The sequence below is a fragment of the Cyanistes caeruleus genome, chromosome 4, assembly GCF_971803275.1.
Source record: "Cyanistes caeruleus chromosome 4, bCyaCae1.hap1.1, whole genome shotgun sequence".
Classification (NCBI taxonomy): Eukaryota; Metazoa; Chordata; class Aves; order Passeriformes; family Paridae; genus Cyanistes; species Cyanistes caeruleus.
Genome location: NC_141704.1, coordinates 61,405,879 through 61,425,555, shown reverse-complemented (window position 1 = coordinate 61,425,555; position 19,677 = coordinate 61,405,879). Strand labels below are relative to the sequence as shown.

Here is a 19,677-nt window from a genome sequence, read left to right as displayed (position 1 = left end):
CATCTAATTTTTCCTGTATTGAACCGAGGAATTAATTCATGTGCCCTCCCTGGTTAGATATAATCACATTAAAAAAAAAAATACTGAGAAAGAGCAAAGTCATCCACATGAAGATCAGGGTATAAACACAGAATTTTCTTTTGCAGTAAAACTATTAAACCATGTCTTCCCAGCCTGAAAACTCAGTGTTTGCACATGAAATTGCAGAGAAGAGGATATTTACTTTACAGGATCCCTTTGGTTCCCTACTTAGACTGAAGAGCTTTGATCTGAAGTTAATAAAAAAGAAGCGTAATCTGTAGAAAACAGATGTACCAGAGAGAATTTTCAAATAGCTTTTCAAAAAATTTTTTTGGTTTTCATTAAGGGCTAGGTAGTTGAGCCAAAAAAACAAAAAGGAAACCTTTTTTTCAAGCTGAGATGCACAGCCATTTTTCTGTCTGACTCTAACAGAGACTGTATGAAGAGGTATCAGTCCTTTGACTCCTGAGCTGATCCATGTCCATGCAGATTTGATTCCCCATCTTCCTGTTGGAAAATTCACATGGTAGAGAATAGGGTTTTTATGATTAGGATGGTAAGTGGAGTGGCTGCAGAATTTTAAGAGATCTATTCAATATGACTTTTATAGGCACTTCTGTATGACCAGTGAGTTGCCAGAGTTCTGCCGAGGAGCTTTTGAAAAGCCATGGAAGTGCTGGCTGGAGGGCACCTCTGGGAGTCCTCCTGCAAGGGCAAATTGCCACCAGGTCACATCAGCCATGGCTTTGCCTGTCTAGATCTTGAAGGCTTTTGCTGATGAAGTTTCTGTGACACAGGAGCCCTTGAAAATGATACCTTGTCATTTGTGTTAACTCCTCCCTCTGCAAAAGATTTGCAGGAATCTGTGGCTAAAGGAGAAAAAATGTGCCTGTGGATGCTGAATGCCAGAGATCAGCTAGGTAGCACATTGTCTGTGTGAAACTAAGTCATACAGCTTTCTCACACTGGCCTCAGAAAGTGTGGCCTGAGAAATTGTGAGGAGGAACTCAAACAGTCCTTAGAGAAGGAAAACAACCTTTGCAGGTGTTGTTTACTTGCAAGAAACAGTCAAGGAGTGCTGTCCTCACTGTCCAATGATGGTGATGTGTTGGTTTGATGACCAATGAAAGTTTTACCTTTTCAGACTTTTACAGATCTGTCTGTAAAAGAGGATCTGGAAGAATAAAAAGTGCTCTCTTTGCAACTAAGCTTGAGAGTCTGTGTTGTCACTATCATCATTCTTAATACAGTGTGACGTGTGCCCACAGCTGCAGAAATAAAGATTAATTGGTTTGTTGCTTTTCAAATGAATTGGTGTATTATATTTTAAAAGTTTAAGGTGGTTCTATATTTAGCACCTATACTTCTGGAAAAGATTAAAAGGGTTTTGTTCCACTGATCCTTAGGATAATCAGGCTTCAAATTTGAGATCAGGACATGCAGAATGGGTTAGGGGAATTAATTATTCAGAAACTGTATGGCTCAGATTTTTTTCTGTCTTTCAAAAGCTCTAAAATCTAACTGTTTTTCCCAAAATAAGGGATTTTCACAGAATCAGAGTCATAGAATGGTTTGGGTTGGAAAAGGACTTAAAGATCAATCCAGTTCCACCCCATGCCATGGGCAGGGACACCTTCCACTGGCCCAGGTTGCTCAGAGCCCCATCCAACCTGGCCTGGAACACTTCCAGGGATGGGGCAGCCACAGCTGCTCTGGGCAACCTGTGCCAGGGCCTCATCACCCTCACAGGGAGGAATTTGTTCCTTATATCCAATCTAAACCTCCTCTCTGTCAGTGTGAAACCATTCCCCCTTGTCCTGTCACTCCAGGCCTTTGTAAAGAGTCTCCCTTCTACTCTGGATTCATAGCTTCAAGAGACACCCTCATGGCCTTGATCTCCATCTTCTGTCTTTCCAGAGGGTGGTTTGGGAAAGCCTGGGAAGACCGGGAGCCACATCCTGTTCTTGATTAGTTTCCAGAGAACAAGTCAGAGCCTCCAAGCTACTACCATTTTTTATGGCATAATTCAGGGCCACAAGGCAGAATGACAGGATTAATGGAATTAATCAAGTATTTCTGGATGTCCATAGTCCAGCCTGCTGCTCAAAGCAGCATTATATCTGAAGTGAGCTCAGGTTGTGCAGAAATGTGTTAGGTTGGGTCTTGAAAACCTTTAATGCCATAGACTGCCAGTTACCACACCATCTCTAGGCAACCTGTCCCTGTGCTTTGACATTTTTCTGTGCCTTTTCCCCCCACCTTTATGTCCGGTAAGAACCCGCTTGCTTCAATTCAGGACCATTATCTATTGTTCTGTAGCTGGGCATGTGAGATCCCAGCTCTTTGGCCTTGGCAAAAGCCTGCCAGGGATTGGAATGTGACTTTAACATATCCCTAAGGTTTTATTTTCAGAGTAATCAAGCCCCATTTCCTCAGCTTCTCCTCACAGGACAAACTCTTAAGGCTGGACAGCTTTGGTGCTACTCCACTGAAATCATTCCAGTTTACTTTTAAAAGATTCCCTGAAATAGCTGTTCATGCTTTAGGAGTGTTTTATGATTCAACCAAAAGGGTGGATAATCGTGGCTAAAACATTTTGACTGTCTTTCCTACAGGCCTCTGCACAAATGTATGAGCTCAGTCATCTCTTTAATTTTGTGTCTCCCTCGTGACACGCAGGAAGTTCTATAGTCTTGCCACAGAGAATAAAAAGGTTTTGCCTTGGACTTGAATGAAGAGAGGGAAAAAAAAAAAAAGGGTTCTTTAAATTTTTGTCTTACTCCTGCTGCTTGTGTCATTAATTAGGCAAAACAGTAAGGAAATGCTTCTTAGAAATGTACATCTGTGGTTTTTCTGGTAAAAATCCCTGGATATTGCTGTGTATGTCTTATTATCATGGTAAATGTTAAAAAGTACAAGTAATGTATTTTAATATTGAGTTTTCCTGTCAATTCAGATGAGCACATTATGGATAAAGCCCAGATTCCCAACCCCTCATGCCATTACAAAAGAATGTTCCTTCCCTTCTCAGACTTGGTCAAGAAAATTACTTCAGGAATAGAAATTAATTATATAAGGCTGTACCCTGGCTATCTGACAACCTCACATCTTCCCAGTAGGCACAGTACTAACTTTATCCCATCGCAGTGCTCAGGCTAATATGAGTCATCTGATAACCTCCTCATTGTGCACTGACCTCAACCTTGGACCAAAATAAACAGAAATTCAATTACAAACCTCTCCTTGGTGCTCTCACCCTCCCTCCAGTGTGTCTGAAGCTCTGAGGAGTGTGGCAGACTTGGAGGTTTTGCTTTCTTTCCCATCCGGCTGTGGTGAAACGGGAGCCGAGCCTCGGGATGGGTTGTGTTTGTCCTCTAAAGAGCCTCAGGCTCTGATCCTGTGTTCAGTAGGTTCAGCACTCACTCTGCTCACTGCTGGTGAGTTGCTCCTGCCTGATGCTGAGCAGGAGTCCTCTGTGATATGGGAAAAGCCTTGCATCTTCCCCTGAAGGCAGGACCTTGTGTCTAATATCTCATTTCTCCACTCGCCCTGCTCGCATCAACAGATGACAGTGATTTTTTGTAGGTTTGCAATTGTTTGTCATTCTCCCTTCCTAACAACCAGATGCAGGTTGGGGATCTTCAGGAAGAGAATAGGGCACTTGGGGTGGGGAAACAGCAGGCATTTTTGGGATAAGTTTTCCTTTGAAACAAGTCCACTTTGAAGACACAAACCTCTTTCTTTATCTGTAATAACCAGCTGAGATGTGCTCTGTGTTACAAGAGAGGGATGCCATACTGCCACACCTGGATGTGTGGGCCTATTAAAGCACTGGACTGAGCAGAGATAATTCCAAAATAACCTCAGCCCTGCCACTAAGGGGTTTTGTGTCCTTGGGCACTCAGCTTGTGCCTCTTCCCCATCTACAAAATAGGGCCCATCACTAAGGTTGGCCTGTTCCAAAGCCATACCCTCTTCAGAGAAAGATTTAGGGTTTTGTAGTTTGTCTGGAGAAGATCCCTAATTAATGGAGGGTGCTGAGGATCCCTGCACCAAAATTAAAGCTGCTCATCTTCTAAAGCCTTGATTTAAATCTCACTGAAATGTTCTCTGGGAGTAAATTATAGAACAAATTTACCTTGTTATCTGAAGTGATCCAGTCCTGATTTCTCTTGAAATAAATATTTGATACTTCACAGTGAAAAGCAGATGTTAAATTCATGTTATTCTGTGGTGCCTCTGAACTGTTTGCTTGAAGGCAAGCCCCTTTCCTTTCTTCCTGTGCATTAGCCATTTTTTCTCTAGTATCTGAAACCACTAAAGCAGGAAAGATATCCATGAGGGGAAAAAAAAAAGTAATGCAACAGTTTTTAAAGGTGCATTTTCCAATGTATCATGCGAAACTCCCCTAAAAGATTCAGTAACATTGTCACGTATGAGTTTACAAGGACGTGTATTTCTACAGACGGGGAAAATTCTGTAAATAAGCATAGCCCTGCAACCAAACATGCATGCAAACACACCCAAATAAACCTAAAGATTTGTACAAAGTCTGCACTTATTTGGCTTTAATAACTACCCACATATCTGGGCAGAGTAAACTTGAATTTGGCAGAAATTCTAAAGGTAAGTCAAGAAGTTTGGGTGGAAGGCACTACTGAAACTTGTAATCATTCTGTTTAAGGAGACCCTTAAAAAGTTGGGACTTGCAGACACCAAACTTTTAGCACTGAATGTGACAGAGAAAGAAAAGATGATTCTGTTCTGAGAAAGAACCTACTCACTTAATTTGCACCCAAACTACCCTGGAATAAAAGGATTCTTTCATCTGAACCATTCAGGCTCAATGCACCTTTTGTTATACATGAAGCCTGAGGCATTCACCTCCTGTCACTTTGCTGGTGAAGTGTTTTAGTTCCTTTATGATGCAATCAGAAGATCTTTGTATTCAGCAGAATGTTTCCTTCTCATGTCAGTTAGTTGGGGAAGATTTGTGCACCGTTCCTTTGAAAAGTGGATTAATGATTCAGAAGTGCATTAACTTTGAATGTCCATAGTCAGGCACCTCAGAGAGTGTGATCTTTACTAGTTTGGAAAATTAACTTCCTCTTTCCAAGCTGTACCAAAACCACACAAACAAAGCAGTTTCTTCTGGAAATAGAAAAAAGAGCTCACACATAAATTCAAGTTTCTCTGGAAGCAGCATTCTTTGAGTCTGAGGTAAGATTTTCAACTTCAGATCAAGTGTAGAGCCTCTGTAATAAGCACAGAAGGAAAAAAAAAGGAGGTGGAGATATTGGTTTGCTTCCTAAGAAATTAATATGAGATGATTTGGCATTGTGTAGTGCTTAGAACTCATTATGGAATTCCTTGGTGCAAGTAATGGCAATCACTTGGGGAATAGCAGAGAGAAATCCATTTCATGATGATAATTTTTCATTCCTCACCCAATTATCTGAATTGCAATGTCAGTCTATGCCTCTGACTTTATGTGCAGTCCACCCACTGAGAAGATTATGGAGCACACAAATTCTGTCCCTCAGAAGTACTTAGGGTTTTTTTCTCTTGCAGAAATTCTGCCTGTTTTAGTACCCTTCAAAGGAGCAGTTCTGTAGCTTAAAGAACTATCAAGTTTATATTTTAAATTTAAACCTGTGTCTGTCAGAAGGTCCTTGTCAATTCATTTTCTTTTCTGATTCAGGGCAAAATTCTGCATCCAATTGCCATACTGGAAGTGAGAAGTCATCCACAGTGTCCTGTGGGTCCCTTGGACCTCAATTACCCTGATGTGATCCTGATGACTGCCAGCAAATGTCTGCATGTTTACCCAGGGATAATCAATAACACTTTGGGCTCAGAAATAGTGATTGTTTACTGGATGCTCTTTCACTTGTCTATCTGTGAATTAGAAATTGGGTATCAAACAAACCTCCTTTTGAACAATGAGGATGGTAGTCCTTTTTTACTTGCAAAGATTTGGGAATTACATTTTAACCAAGGCTGTCTGAGAATCTTCTGTCAGGACTGTTCTCTGATGGAAAATGCATATTATTAGGCATTATCATCAGCTGAGATTTAATGTGAAGAAAGCCTTTTATTTCTCACTCTCTAGGATGAATAGAGGGAGTGATCCTTGCCTCTCTGCTCAGAGAAAACTTCAGGAGCAGCTGCCAGGTGGGGATGAACAGCAGCCACCTTTCTGTCTGTTCCCCTCAGCAGCATCATTGGAAGCCAGGCACTGGGAAAGGGCAAAGCAGGAAGACACAGGAGGCTGTTGCTCAGTCTTATGGTTTTTATAAACAACCACTCTTCAATCTTCTTTCTCCTTAGAAGCAGGGAGGGAAAATGGGGGAAGAAGGAAATGCATAAATAAGGAACCAAACCCTTAATGACAAGCACTTAGAATTTCCACAGGTGCATTCCTGGTACAGTGAACTGATAAAAAGTGTAAGACAGGCACATGGTGTTAGTTTAGGTTATCATTCCTTGGCAGTCAGAGGCCAGGTGAATTCATCTGACATGAGGCAGGAGTGGACATAGAATCACAGAATGGTTTGGGTTGGAAAAGGACTTAAAGATCAATCCAGTTCCACCCCATGCCATGGGCAGGGACACCTTCCACTGGCCCAGGTTGCTCAGAGCCCCATCCAACCTGGCCTGGAACACTTCCAGGGATGGGGCAGCCACAGCTGCTCTGGGCAACCTGTGCCAGGGCCTCACCACCCTCACAGGGAACAATTTCTTCCTAATACCCAATCCAAACCTTCTCTGTTTAAATCCATTCCCCTCTGTCCTGTCACTACATCTCCTTGTGAAAAGTCTCTCCACATCTTTTTTGTGGGCTTCCTTCAGGTGCTGGAGGGCTGAGCAGTTCGATGTTGCTTTGTTGTCACAGTGCTCTGCTCAGCTGGATCCAGCTGCAATCTCCCCATAATTCAGAGATAAACAGCAGCTGAGACATCTCCTCAGAGCAGGAGAAGCATGGCCACAGAAACCTCTGAATCTGTCCCTGCAAGCTGGATAGGCTTACATGTAATTGAAGGAATGCTGGAAGCAGATCCATTAAGTGGGTTTTCAGTAGCACTTGTCCTTCCAACAACACAGGCAGAGGAATGACTCTCAGGACACTGTTGCCTCTACACGGAGGCTGGAGTTCCTTTTTCAGAGCATGCTCTTGCATTACCTTTGCAGAAACATCTGCCAAAGGGGTCCACTGGAGTGTAAACCAGCCTGATTCTTCCAGTGTTCCTGGGGGATGTGCTTAGGAGAGAGCACTAATTGATTGCAGAGAAAGAAATTTGTGCAAGAGCCTGGCTTGGCAAACATTCTTCTTGTGTAACTTCCCTTGTACATTTATTGGGAGCACACAGGGAGTGTTTTACCGGGCTGCAATGTCTCCACAGCCTGTGCATCAGGTGCTGCAAAGAGCTCAGCATTTCCAGAATTGTTGGAATAATCTCAGCATTTGCAGAATTATTGGTCATTTTGGACTTACAAAAATAGATGTGATCTTTAAGGCTCCATTCCAATAGCTGGCTCTGATGACAGCTCAGAATGCCTCACAAAATGAAGTGCAGTTAATGCTATTTCTGTCCTGAGCTGATCTATGGGGATTTTTTAAATTATTATTCTTAAATATTAATAGCAATGTTTCCACAAATGATCTGAAGTTCAGAAATCTACATTTCCTGATCATTTAGTCAATCCATTCCTCAAGCTAGGTGCTAGTTATGCTGAAATGGTTGAAAGAGCACTTCTCAGCAGGGTAAAAAACTGCAGGATTGGGTTCACTGTCCTTAGGTGAAATGGTTCCCTTGGGAAAAATCCTAGAGAAGCTGCTCCTGAGAACCTACTGGGAGATAAGAGGGGTTCTGTTTGCTTTTTAAAAGTCCAGAATACTTATTTTTAGATGTCTGGCAGTGAATCTGGCTGCTTTAGGGATGCCTAAGCACTTCCTAAATTCAAGTGAGGTTCCTTGTTTTTCCTCCAACACCAAGATGCCAGCAATAGTTTTGATTCCACAGACCTGTCAGCTCAGTTATATTTGCTTAATTGACAGTCTGATAAAGCCTTGTTTGCAAATATCTTGGTTCCAAGGGTTTGACTGGCCTCACACAGGCAGAGATATGTAACAGGAAAAGGTTAGGAGATGATATATGTTGTAAAGAAAGATTTCCCTAAAAATCAGGGGCTACTCAAAGCAGAGTTCTAAAAAGGGTTAGTATGTGATGATAAACAGGAACTGAAATTTCTGGGTTTTCAGGGCTGTGGAACTAAAACGTGATAGTAGCTTTATGGCTGACATTCAGAAACAGCTTCCACAAGAAATTTAAGGCTCCTCTTCATCTTTTAACAAATAATTTAGGTATTCTCCCACAGGGGATTATTGACTTCAGTGAGAGCAAAATGAGAAAAGAATTCCAGTCTGAACTGAAGCAACTGGAGTTTGAAACCTTGCTATGGGAAAGGCATTATGCATTTTTCATAGAGAGCAATAAAATATTAATTCCTTTTAGTGAATTAGATGAGCACTATAAAAAAAAATATTAGAACCGGGGCAAAAGAATTGCATTATTCAACCACATCCTCTTCATTACATTGTTATTAAAGAGACGTTCGATATATTTTGAGGGGAAAAAGCCTTTTATAGTACTGGTTATTAGAGTAAAAAGTTAAAATTTTGTCAGTCTTGGGAAAGAGAACTGAGGCTGAGGGAGATGTTCCCACTCCTTTCTTTCTAAAGAAGTGAGCATCAACATTATAATTAAGGAATTTTGTTTGACCCTTGTGCTGGAACAGCATTTTACAGAAGTGTTCATCAGAAAAGCCCTCAGCACTGTGAGAGCCTGGCTCCACTGACATCCCAGGCTCCCTCACAGTGATCCCAAAAGAGGTCAGAGGGATTCCACCAGCTGAGGAAAACTGCTCCTGTGCTTGTCCCTCCAACAGTACCTAAGTTACTATAAAAGGCTTCTCCCGAGTCCAAGATTGTGTAGTATTTGTTCCTTACAGTCACGGTGCATTGGGTGCTGACACCTTCACAGTAAGCCTTGACCTGGTAATGTTATAAAAAGTTAATTTTATGGATTTCTTGTTAAACTCCAAAGGGTGGTTTAGGAAGATTTGTTTTACAGGCAGACTGTGCCTGTTCAGGGTGGATTTAACAAAAACAAACAAACAAAAACCAACAAAACAAACAAAACAAAACAAAACAAAAAACCCAAAAATGGTGCTGCTGTTTTCCTCCTCCCAAGAGCTGAGGCCTGGTTTGGCAGCTATTAGGAAACTCTTGGATATAAGTGGATAAGACAGATCTAATAGGAGAGATGTCATGGAAAGAGCGTGATTCACTGCTTTGGGCTGTGCAAAGAGCTCAGATCCTTGGTTTAATCTGGTGTTAGGTGCCAGCTACATGTCCATAGTTCGACACCAGCACTAGGACAGAGCGCTTTTTCCCTTGGCTCCTGGTGATCCTGAAACTTTCTTCCACTTTTGAGAAGCCTTTCCCACATGCCTCAGGTTGATCAGATCCCAGTGATAATTATATATTGGTGCTGTAGATTATGATCTGCAAGCAGCAGCTGGAGCTTGGAGAAAACCCTTTCCTTGTAAACCCTCTCTCTCAAAGAGGTTTTACAGCAAAGTTCTCCCAGATCTGCTTTCAAGATTAACACAGAAGGCTTTAAAATGTATCTAGTGCTTAAAACTGTGACTCTGCCAAGCTCCAAATCTCGAAAAATCTTAAAATTGGAGGTCTCATATAAATTTGCAGTATAGCTCTCTTCCATTGCATTTTAACACATTGTTCAGATTCCACTAAGCTGTAGCACAGGACATAGCCAGGGAAGTGCAGTGGCTTTTGTTTCCTAGATAATGGACATTTAAGGATGAGACCCCAGTGTATTCCTGATAAAACAAGGGAGGCAACATTGCTGGGAAAACTGAAGAAAAAAAACCCAAACAGCAGTGAGCACCTCAGATTTTTCTTGTCTTTTTTCTCTACCTTCCCTACCTCAATGAGCAATGGGGTCATTTATGTATTAGCTTTCATTTTTTTTGCCTGTTTACTTATGGAGCCAGTTCCTCTTGCCCTGAAATCGGATTCAGATTGAAAGAATCAGAAATTGTGGCTCTCCAGTGGTTTCCAGAAAGTCCAGAAACAGACACAGATGATTCTTGCACGGGTGATTTCTGTCAGATATTTTTCATCCTTACCTTATCTGTGATTCTTATGCTTTTTATTCAGCTTTTCTGCAATGCCCCACTGCTTTTCAGCAATTTTTGCTCAGGGGAAGAGATGACTTTTGTTACAGAGCTGATCTTACATCTGGTTTTTATTGCTGTCTATTTGAAGACTGACTTCATGTTCCAGTGGCCAAGAAGAGAGAGAGTTATTATAGCTTTTATAGCCATGAAGGTGGGAAGTTTGTGTGAATGGATTTAGTCTGATACTGAGTTTAGTACATCAGGTTGAGCTTTAATTGAATTTGGTGTCTATTTGGTTTATATTCTGTAATAATAATCCCAAAATACTAAGTTCAATATTATATTTGAGGAGTCTGGTAAAGCCTTCGCTGCCCTAGCTGGAAGGTTTCTTGTTGATCTTAAGACTGCTTGAACGAGATTTTTTTCATGTCGCTCTCCACCTCTGAGCTAATTTTCTTGTTTGTTCTTATTTGGAAAGCCTCTGCTAAAACAAACCAGAGGGGAAAAAAAAGGATTTGGATATCTCTGAAACAAAGTTGGTGGAAAATCTTTTGCTCTGCCTGTCAGAAGTTATTATACTAATTTTGCTACAAAGCTCTCCTACTTTTTGAGCAGAGCCAGAAAATTTGGCAGGGAGGCTATTCTGACGTTGCAGTGCTTTCTGCCACCCTTGAAGAAATTTGCTCAAAGCATTTTTTAAAATGCATTTCTTTAGAGACTTGTCAGAGCTTTACCATGGAAATATCTGAGGATTTCTTTGCTCTGGAAAGACCAGATGTTCCCGTACCAGTGGGAGGGACTGTTCTGGCTGGCCAAGACCTGCTGCTCCTGGCAGGGAGAGATGGGATAACAGGTGGCAGGCTGAGAGCTGTGTCTCCAGGGATTTCCATGCCTGCAGACAGGACGCTGGGAAGTGGGAGGCCACAGAAGTCTCAGAATGGGATGAAGGGAGAGGCGGCCTGAGGTGAGAGAACGAACACAGTGCTACCAGCTGTGTCCTCACAGGTGGGGACATGACCCTATTTTAGCCAAATGACCTCTGGAAGTCTCATCACTTCCATTCCAGGTGTGAACAGAAATCCCTGTGAAGGGTAATTTGAATTTACAGGAAGGCCAAATCCTTTCCCTCCCCTTTGTGGCTGGGACTGTTGGCAGGCAGAAGGGCAGGATGTTCCCAGTGTCTTTCTGGGAAGGGGCATCTGAAAAAACACCCAATGTATTTACATGGGAAATAGTAAAGGGATTTAAGAATAAAGGTTTAAAAGTTACTCATCTGTAGATAGGATTTTGGGGGAAAACCCAAGACAAACACAGTATTAAAGGCAATTTAGGTTGGCAGAAGTACTTGAAAGCTAAGAAATGTTTGTGTGAAAGTTTCTGCTGCAACCTGTTTCGTCTTCCTGTCCTCCATTTATCCCAGTATTGTGACAAGATCTTCAGTTATACCATTATATGTTTCTGCCAGTACAAGAGCCTGTCCTCATTCAACACACAGAAAGGACAGTGTTCCAGGAACAGTCCGGGATGATCCAGGGAATGGGACTGTCACCTTCACTTCATGGAAGTGCAATTCTTCTACCTTCAGTCAGCAATGGCACAAGCACCCTTTTCAAAGGCTGGGACAGAGAGTGCTCAAGGCCTGGCTGCATGGGGCTCTGAGCAGCCAGGGCGAGGGGAAGATGTCCCCTCTGCCAATGGGAGGGGTTTGGAATAGGATGGTCTTTAAGATCCCTTCCAACCCTGGCCATTCTATGATTCTAGGACTGGGATAGATGGTTTCCCATCAGGGAATATTCAGGGTTACTTCTGTTTTGAGAAAACTGGAGAAAACTTTTTAATCCAGACGCCCCAACCCTCCTCCCCTTGCTGTGGTCTGGTGCTTTGAGAATTGCAGTTACACAAATTGAGAATTCTTTTTGCATTTTCTTCCCTCTCGGAGTGTAAAACAAATAGGAAAGCCAAGGTTTCATTGCCCATATGCAGTGAAATTGCTGCTCTTTCCTATCCTAAGTGAGTCTGGCATTCTTTGAGATGCAGAGCAATGTTGCAAACCCAGGACTTCACTTAGACTAGAATAAAGAGGCTTCTGAAATGTTTATGGTCAGGGATCTGACCATAAACATTTGATGCCACAGCAGTTGATTCTCTGATGCCTGGAAGTATGTTAATAAACATCCTTCATGTTTCTCCTGCTTTCTGGTGAGAGAACAAACCAGGAGAGCTCCTGTTTCCGAGTGGTGTGCCTAACAGCTCCAGGGCTCAAGCTAATTCTGCTTCCCTCCCCTGTTCAGCACTCTCATTTATAGATTTATGGCTCTGAGTAAGAAGGGAAGTATGAAGTTGGCTGTAATTGGTACTGTGCATAAGTGTAAATTACCATTTCAAATGGGGATGCTCTGCCAGCTATTGCATTTTTTTTTCCCTGTCTATTGCTCTTTTTAAACAGTGGGGATTTGTTTGATGTGTAGAATATTTTGGCTCCTGGGAAATGAATCCTACCCCAGGGCTTCCAGCCTGTGGGAGGTTCTGTTGTGCCTCCCAGGCTGCACACTAAGGTGTTGCTGGATGATTTTAGAGGTGCACTGATCACCAAAATATACTGCAGGTATGGAAGGTATTCTTCTTGTTTCTTCAATTGATGAGGTGAGTGTTACCAATGTCACATAAGCAAAGAATGTCAAGCTGTTCTGCTGAAGGCCCAGTGGTCAGTCAGCATCTCCAGCACTTACTGGGCAGCCTTCAGCCCCAAAAGGAGTTTCAGAAAAGGGATATTAAAAGTATTTTGCCACTGGGCTGCAAGCAAGTGAAGAAACTGTAGTAGGGTTATAGGGATGAGAAGCTCCATAATTAGGAAAAGAACCTGAATGTGGGAAGCAGAAGATAGGAGTAGCACAGGAGCTGTGGAGGAGGGAATTGGAAAATTCAGGAGATGATAGGGTGACTGGGAAATGCAGGAAGACAAGAAAGTGGTTAAGAAGTTTTGCAAGCCCTAGCCTCGAACCTGGATTGCCACTTGGGATACCTTAGTTTTGGAGCAAGGGTCTCTGAGTTTGGCTTTCCTGAGAAAATGCTACACAGACACAACTTTTTGGCAGCTGCAGTACTGATCACATCAAATCCTGCAAAAGGGAGCTAAAGGAAATCCAAAATTACACAAAATGTTACCCAAAATGCTGAGCTACATTTGGGGGTGCATCCAAGGGAATGGTTGAAACTGAACTCCTGTGCTGCAGATTGACAGTGCCTGCACAGACCAAGCCTGGAAAAACAATGTCCCTCTAGTTTTTGCAGAAGGATGAGATCCCAGAACTGGGTGTCCTGTGCTAGTCAGAATGATTTTCCCCATGAATTCCGAAGGGATTTTCGTGCACCTTGGCATTAATGACCAATACAGCCTGAAGGAGGATGTTGTCATCATAAACTCTTGAACCACAGTGAGGTGCCAGACCTGAGCTTGGAGATGGGATCACAGCCACTGCCTCAAAGAGGAGCTTAGTGGCACCCTGAGGTGGCACTGGTCTCGTGGTGTTGGGTTCAGAGCCAGCACCCAAATCTCTCTCTAGGGAGCGTTAGGGTGCAGCAGTGTGGCTTTTGGGAACACTGTTCTTGTCCCTCCCGGCAACTCTGGATCTCCCTTGCCTCCAGCTCTGCAAACTGTGTGCCACCAGGAGCCCCTGGCCCAGCAGGATCTGCACGAAGGCTGAATTGTGGCAGCTGGCATTGCCTCTTAATATAGAAGTGCGGGGTGTGGCTGCACAGGCGCCGCGCTGCAGGCTGCACGCTGGAAAGAGTTGTGCTGCACACCGCAAGGGCTTCTGGCTTTAATACCGAGCCTGAGGTGATCCGTGAGCGCATCAAAGGAAAGACAGAGGCTTCTGAAGGGCTGTCAGGAGCCAGCCCAGGTGGTGCAGAGCAGCCTGAGTGCTTGCTCAGAGCTGGGCTGTGGCAGGAGGGTGGGAAGGGATGGGATGCAGGGAGGGAGCACCTCGGCTGTGTGCAGCACTGCTCGCCCAGGTAACGGGAAGCCCAGAGCTGTGCAGTATGGAATGCCTGTGTGGGCTGGAAAATGGTCCTGCAAGCCGTGCTGGAGCTGCACGCTCTCTTTGCTCTGTTGACTGAAGCTTGCTCCTTCAAAACCAGCACAGGCTGAGCTCTGTCACGTAGATGTGCCCTGTGTGTCTTCTTAGAAACCTTGGGAGCTTTCCCATCCCTCCCAAAAGCTGTTTTGAAAGGACTTCTCAACAGTTAATCCTGCGAATGAATAAATCATAATTATGATTCAAATAATCCCAGGAATGAATAATTCATTGTAATAATTGAAAAAGAAATTTCTGCAAGAAGCATTTTACTATTACAAAGGCAAACATCGATTTTTTTTCTATTTTTTTTTAATAATAAGTATATTCTACAGCGAAGTCTTTTTCATCTGGCTGCCATACCCCAATTATGTATAATATGAAACAAAAAATATGCTTCCTCGTGTGACAGCCATCTCCCCATAAAGGAAAAAAAATATGCTTTCTTTTGGAACAGCCGTCTTCAATGCTAATGAGTAAGAAGGGAAAGGGGATTAAATGACATTTAAATCATATTCACCTCCTTCCTGAGAACAGAGCCAAAGAAAGCAGGGACAGTCAGCTGGTCAAAATGTCCAGAGCCTGAAACAGGAATTGCCAACTAGTTAGGAGGGACGGGGAGGAGGGACGGGTAAAAAGGGGAATGTTTTCCTCTAGATCCGTGGTGCTAAGAAATGGTGTAGGCTAAGCACATGGCTTGCAGCCAGCAAAGGCATCAGATGCTGCGATGATAAAAGCTTGGTTAATAACATTTAGAACCGACAAAGGGCTTTCAAGGGAAAGACAGACTTTTGCCTGGGAAGGATGGAAGCAGAGTCACCTGTTAGCCCCATTTTCGGGTTGTTTCAGGAGAAAGTACAGTGCCGTGCGTTTCTCTGAGCTTTCAAATGCCGAGCGTGACAGGGACGGGGCAAGCCACAGGTTTCTAAAAGCCAAAAGAGGTGGTAGTCTGTTTGCTTGTGAAATGCAGATTCTGATTTTGGGGAGACTTAGCGCTGACTGTGCGGCGGTGGACAAAAAAAAAAAGAAATTATAAAAAAAATAGCAAGCTCACGTGATTGGTATGTGGGAAAAGAGGCAAACTCGATCCGCCCCAGATGAGAAGAGAAACTGCATTTACCTGTGTCTTTCCCCTTCAAACATGTTGCACTGTTTACCGCGACAGGTTGTCTCCATCTGCGGATGGTCCGATGCCACCGTCGTGCTTGCATCACGGCAGTGACATTTATAAATGGAGGTCCGCGAGCCACAGGCATGGACTGACTGGCTCAAGGTCAACTCCAGCCTGCGGCGGGGACGGGAACAACACCGAGGTCAGCCCGATCCCAGGGCTGAGCTCTGAGCCCTGCCCGGAGCCGGCGGTGTTGGACAGCCCCCAGCAGGGGTTTGCCTGAAGGAACGAGGGCAGGATTCCAGGGCGGAAAGGTGGGCTAAAGAAGGGCGGCGGCGGTGCCGCCCTTCTGACCAGCTGTTGTGAAGCTCCTGACCGGACAGCTGATCCGCCAGCGCCTTCCCCTCGGGGGTCTTCCCCCAAAAGCCGGCGCCCATGGGCTGGGGCTGCTGCGTCCTCCGCGGCGGGGAGAGAGGTGGGGCGAGCATCCCCCGTCGGCGGGTGCGCGCATCCGTCTGGAGCTGAGGTGTCGGCGCTGCCGCGGCGTGCGTGTCTGTGTCTCTCTGTCTCCGTGCGGGTGCTTGCGTGTGTCTGCGTGTGTCCCTCTCCCCGTGTGTGACACCGTGCGTGTGTGCTCGTACAGCTCCCTCTCCCGCTCTCTCTGTCGCGTGTCTGTGTGTCTGTGTGCCTCTGTGTGTGCGCGGGGAGCGCAGCGCGGAGCCGGGCGCGGCAGCAGCAGCGGCAGCAGGAGCAGCGCGGTGCCCCGAGCCCCGCGGCCGGAGGAGGAGCCGCTCCGGGAGCCCCGCGGAGCCGCCGGGCGAGCGCGGCCGCACCGAGGCGCAACAGGCGGATGGCGGCGGGCGGCGGGCGCTGAAGGCGAGCGGGGCGAGGCCGAGGGGCAGGGAAGGGCAGGCGAGGAAGGGCAGCGCCGGGCAGAGCGGGCGGGATGCGGGCGGAGGAGCCGCTGGCGCTGGCGGCCCCGCGGGCGGGCGGCGAGGCGGAGGCGGAGGCGCCGGGCGAGGAGCGGAGCGGCGGCAGCTGCTGCAGCAGCGAGCGCCTGGTGATCAACATCTCGGGGCTGCGCTTCGAGACGCAGCTGCGGACCCTCTCCATCTTCCCCGACACGCTGCTGGGCGACCCCAGCCGCCGGGTGCGCTACTTCGACCCGCTCCGCAACGAGTACTTCTTCGACCGCAACCGGCCCAGCTTCGACGCCATCCTCTACTACTACCAGTCCGGGGGGCGGCTGCGCCGGCCGGTCCATGTGCCCCTCGACATCTTCCTGGAGGAGATCCGCTTCTACCAGCTGGGCCAGGAGGCTATCGAGACCTTCCGGGAGGACGAGGGCTTCATCCAAGAGGAGGAGAAGCCCCTGCCCCAGCACCACTTCCAGCGCCAGGTCTGGCTGCTCTTTGAGTACCCCGAGAGCTCCGGGCCGGCCCGGGCCATCGCCATCGTCTCCGTGCTGGTCATCCTCATCTCCATCGTCATCTTCTGCCTGGAGACCCTGCCCGAATTCCGCCAGGAGCCCAAGGTCCCCCAGCCTGGCTTTGGGGAGGCCGTGCCTCTCGGGGATGAGGCGCTGCTCCTGCCGCCGCTGCCACCGCCGAGCGGGACCCCCCCACCCCTGCGTCCCGTCGCCGGCTCCGGCCCGTTTTTCACAGACCCCTTCTTCCTCATCGAGACCCTGTGCATCATCTGGTTCTCCTTCGAGCTCCTTGTGCGCTTCTTCGCCTGCCCCAGCAAGCCCGAGTTCTCCCGCAACATCATGAACATCATCGACATCGTGGCCATCATCCCCTACTTCATCACCCTGGGCACCGAGCTGGCCCAGCAGCAGCAGCAAAAGCAGCAGCCTGGGAGCAGCAGCAACAATGGGGGCCAGCAGCAAGCCATGTCCCTGGCCATCCTCAGAGTCATCCGCCTGGTCAGAGTCTTCAGGATCTTCAAGCTCTCCAGGCACTCCAAGGGGCTGCAGATCTTGGGGAAGACTCTCCAGGCCAGTATGAGGGAGCTGGGCCTCCTCATCTTCTTCCTCTTCATTGGGGTGATCCTCTTCTCCAGTGCTGTCTACTTTGCAGAGACTGATGACCCTGACTCGCTGTTCACCAGTATCCCTGATGCTTTCTGGTGGGCGGTGGTGTCCATGACCACTGTGGGCTATGGGGACATGTATCCCATGACCATTGGGGGCAAGATTGTGGGCTCCTTGTGTGCCATCGCTGGTGTGCTGACAATTGCCCTGCCTGTACCTGTCATCGTGTCCAACTTCAACTACTTCTACCACCGAGAGACTGACCACGAAGAGCAGTGCCAGTACACCCATGTCACCTGTGGCCAGCAACAGTCACCCTTCTCTGAGCCCAAGAAGGGGGACAGTAATCAGTCCCTCAGCAAATCTGAATTCCTGGAAGCAGAAGACCTGGAGTCCATGAAATATTCCAACTTCATTCCTCCTAATAACCAGGGATATAAAGAGAAGAAAATGCTGACAGAGGTGTGATGGGTTTTGTTGTCCTGGGTCCAGACACGGAGCTGCAAGCTGCTTTTACAGTCGTCTTCCTACAAGCAGCTGGATCTATTCAGCATTTACATGCCAGACTGTGAATTGTGATACCGTAAACAGAATGATTGTGATAATGGGCTCTTCTGGCCTGATTTGCTGTTTCTCATTACTGTGTGCAGCCAGAAATGTTCTTGCTTTATTCTGTGGAGTGCTAGCTGTCATCCCCACTCCCTTGTGCATTTCTCTCTCTGCTTTTGATGACTGCTTTAGTCCATCGTTTGCTCCGAAACCAAGTCTTGTTGCTCCACTAGCAGAGAAGTCCTTACCACTACTTCAGCAGCAGCATTCAGCAGCCTAAACAGTTAAAGGGGCTACAAACATCTGGCTCGAGCTGTGCTTTCAGTCCTTGTGCCAGCGCAGTGCCCTTGGCTGTGGGATCAGTCACGCCTGCCATGCCATTGCCTTTGAATAATGGAAACGCTGCAGCCAGGATCACAGGGAGCTCTGCAGCTGTAGGGGAAAGCCAGCAAGAAGATGCCTGCCTTCTTTGCAACCCTTGGCTTGCTAAAAGATCCTCCTGGTTTGTGTTTAAAAAAAAAAAAAAAAAAGGTGCATAAATCGAAAAGCTCTTTGCTACTTGTGACCATGCATCATGCATCAAAAACAAGCTTAAAGCAGTCAACAGGCTGGGTGAAGATTCTCTGGGTGTTTTGAGCTTATCTCAGCCTTATTTATGCCAGTGCCCTGATGTTAATTGGCTTTTATAGTACCAACTCAATCTTCATAGTGGTAAGTGCCTTCTGATGCAAGGCGTGTTTGAGTAAATTCATTTGTTATCTGCAGAGTTCATCTTCACACAATAGCGTTTAATGAGATGTGCTTTGTGCTTCAGATACCCAGCTCTGTATTCAGGCATGTGAGAGCAGTTGACTCCGCTGCTTTTTTTAATTGAGCATTTGTGTTGCTGAGGGAAGTTTGCATGTTGGCGTTTTGTTGATGTGGCAGGAAAATCCTGACCACAGACAGCTCTGCACCTGTGCTGTGTGAGGATCGCGCTGGTTTAGCAAGTCACAGGCATAAAATGCCCCAGGGCGAGTGTGCCAACAGTTGAAACTGAGACTGGCAGGGATACAAACTTCCCTAAGCTGTCTGCACAAAGCCAGCAGCATCCTCCAGACCCTTTGAATGAGGGGAGAAATGGTGAGCCCTGAAGAGATGCTTTTGCTGTATTGCTGGCATAGCCAGTTCCTGGCATTTCATGGATAGGAGGGACAGCAGTGTTTTTACACTTGGTTTTATGAGAGCAAATTGTGCCAGCCATGCAAAATATGCATAGTTGGGCCCGCACTGCCAGGTTTGCCAAGGGACCAGAGATTTCGGTCTTCAAATACACGTATTGCTTCCCAGATAATTTCATTAGTTTCAGTAGCTATTCCTTACACCTAACTTTAAAAATGTTTTGAGCTCTGCCAGCAGGTGAGAAAGGGAAATGGATGTTTTCAGATTCCACTGGCAGATTTTCCTGCAAGGAAAAGCCCTTCTTATTTTAATTCTGAGTGTTTATTCTGCATTCATACATCTGCATGTGTATGAAAGCAAAGGCAGCCATTAATGCCTTGCATCACACTGTATGAAATGCATATTGGAATGTACTACATATTGCATGGGACATGTGTGATACATAAACCAGAAATAATGCCAAGGTGCAAAAATACAGAGAATAGATTTTGTACATATATTGTGCTTTTCAGCCATAA

At 45.9% G+C, this 19,677-nt stretch overlaps 1 protein-coding gene across 1 annotated transcript; it reads left to right on the top strand.

The window, feature by feature from the left end:
* Window positions 1–16,313: 16,313 nt before the first annotated feature.
* LOC147653692 (potassium voltage-gated channel subfamily A member 6-like) lies at window positions 16,314–18,530 on the top strand. Its single transcript, XM_086885141.1, has one exon. The coding sequence runs from the start codon at window positions 16,361–16,363 to the stop codon at window positions 17,915–17,917; it is 1,557 nt and encodes a 518-aa protein (XP_086741267.1). The 5' UTR covers window positions 16,314–16,360; the 3' UTR covers window positions 17,918–18,530.
* The last annotated feature ends 1,147 nt before the right edge of the window (window positions 18,531–19,677 follow it).

What these genes read in the sequence shown, in the direction of transcription:
- LOC147653692 (XM_086885141.1), top strand. Translation starts at nt 16,361, where the DNA reads ATGCGGGCGGAGGAGCCGCTGGCGCTGGCGGCCCCGCGGGCGGGCGGC.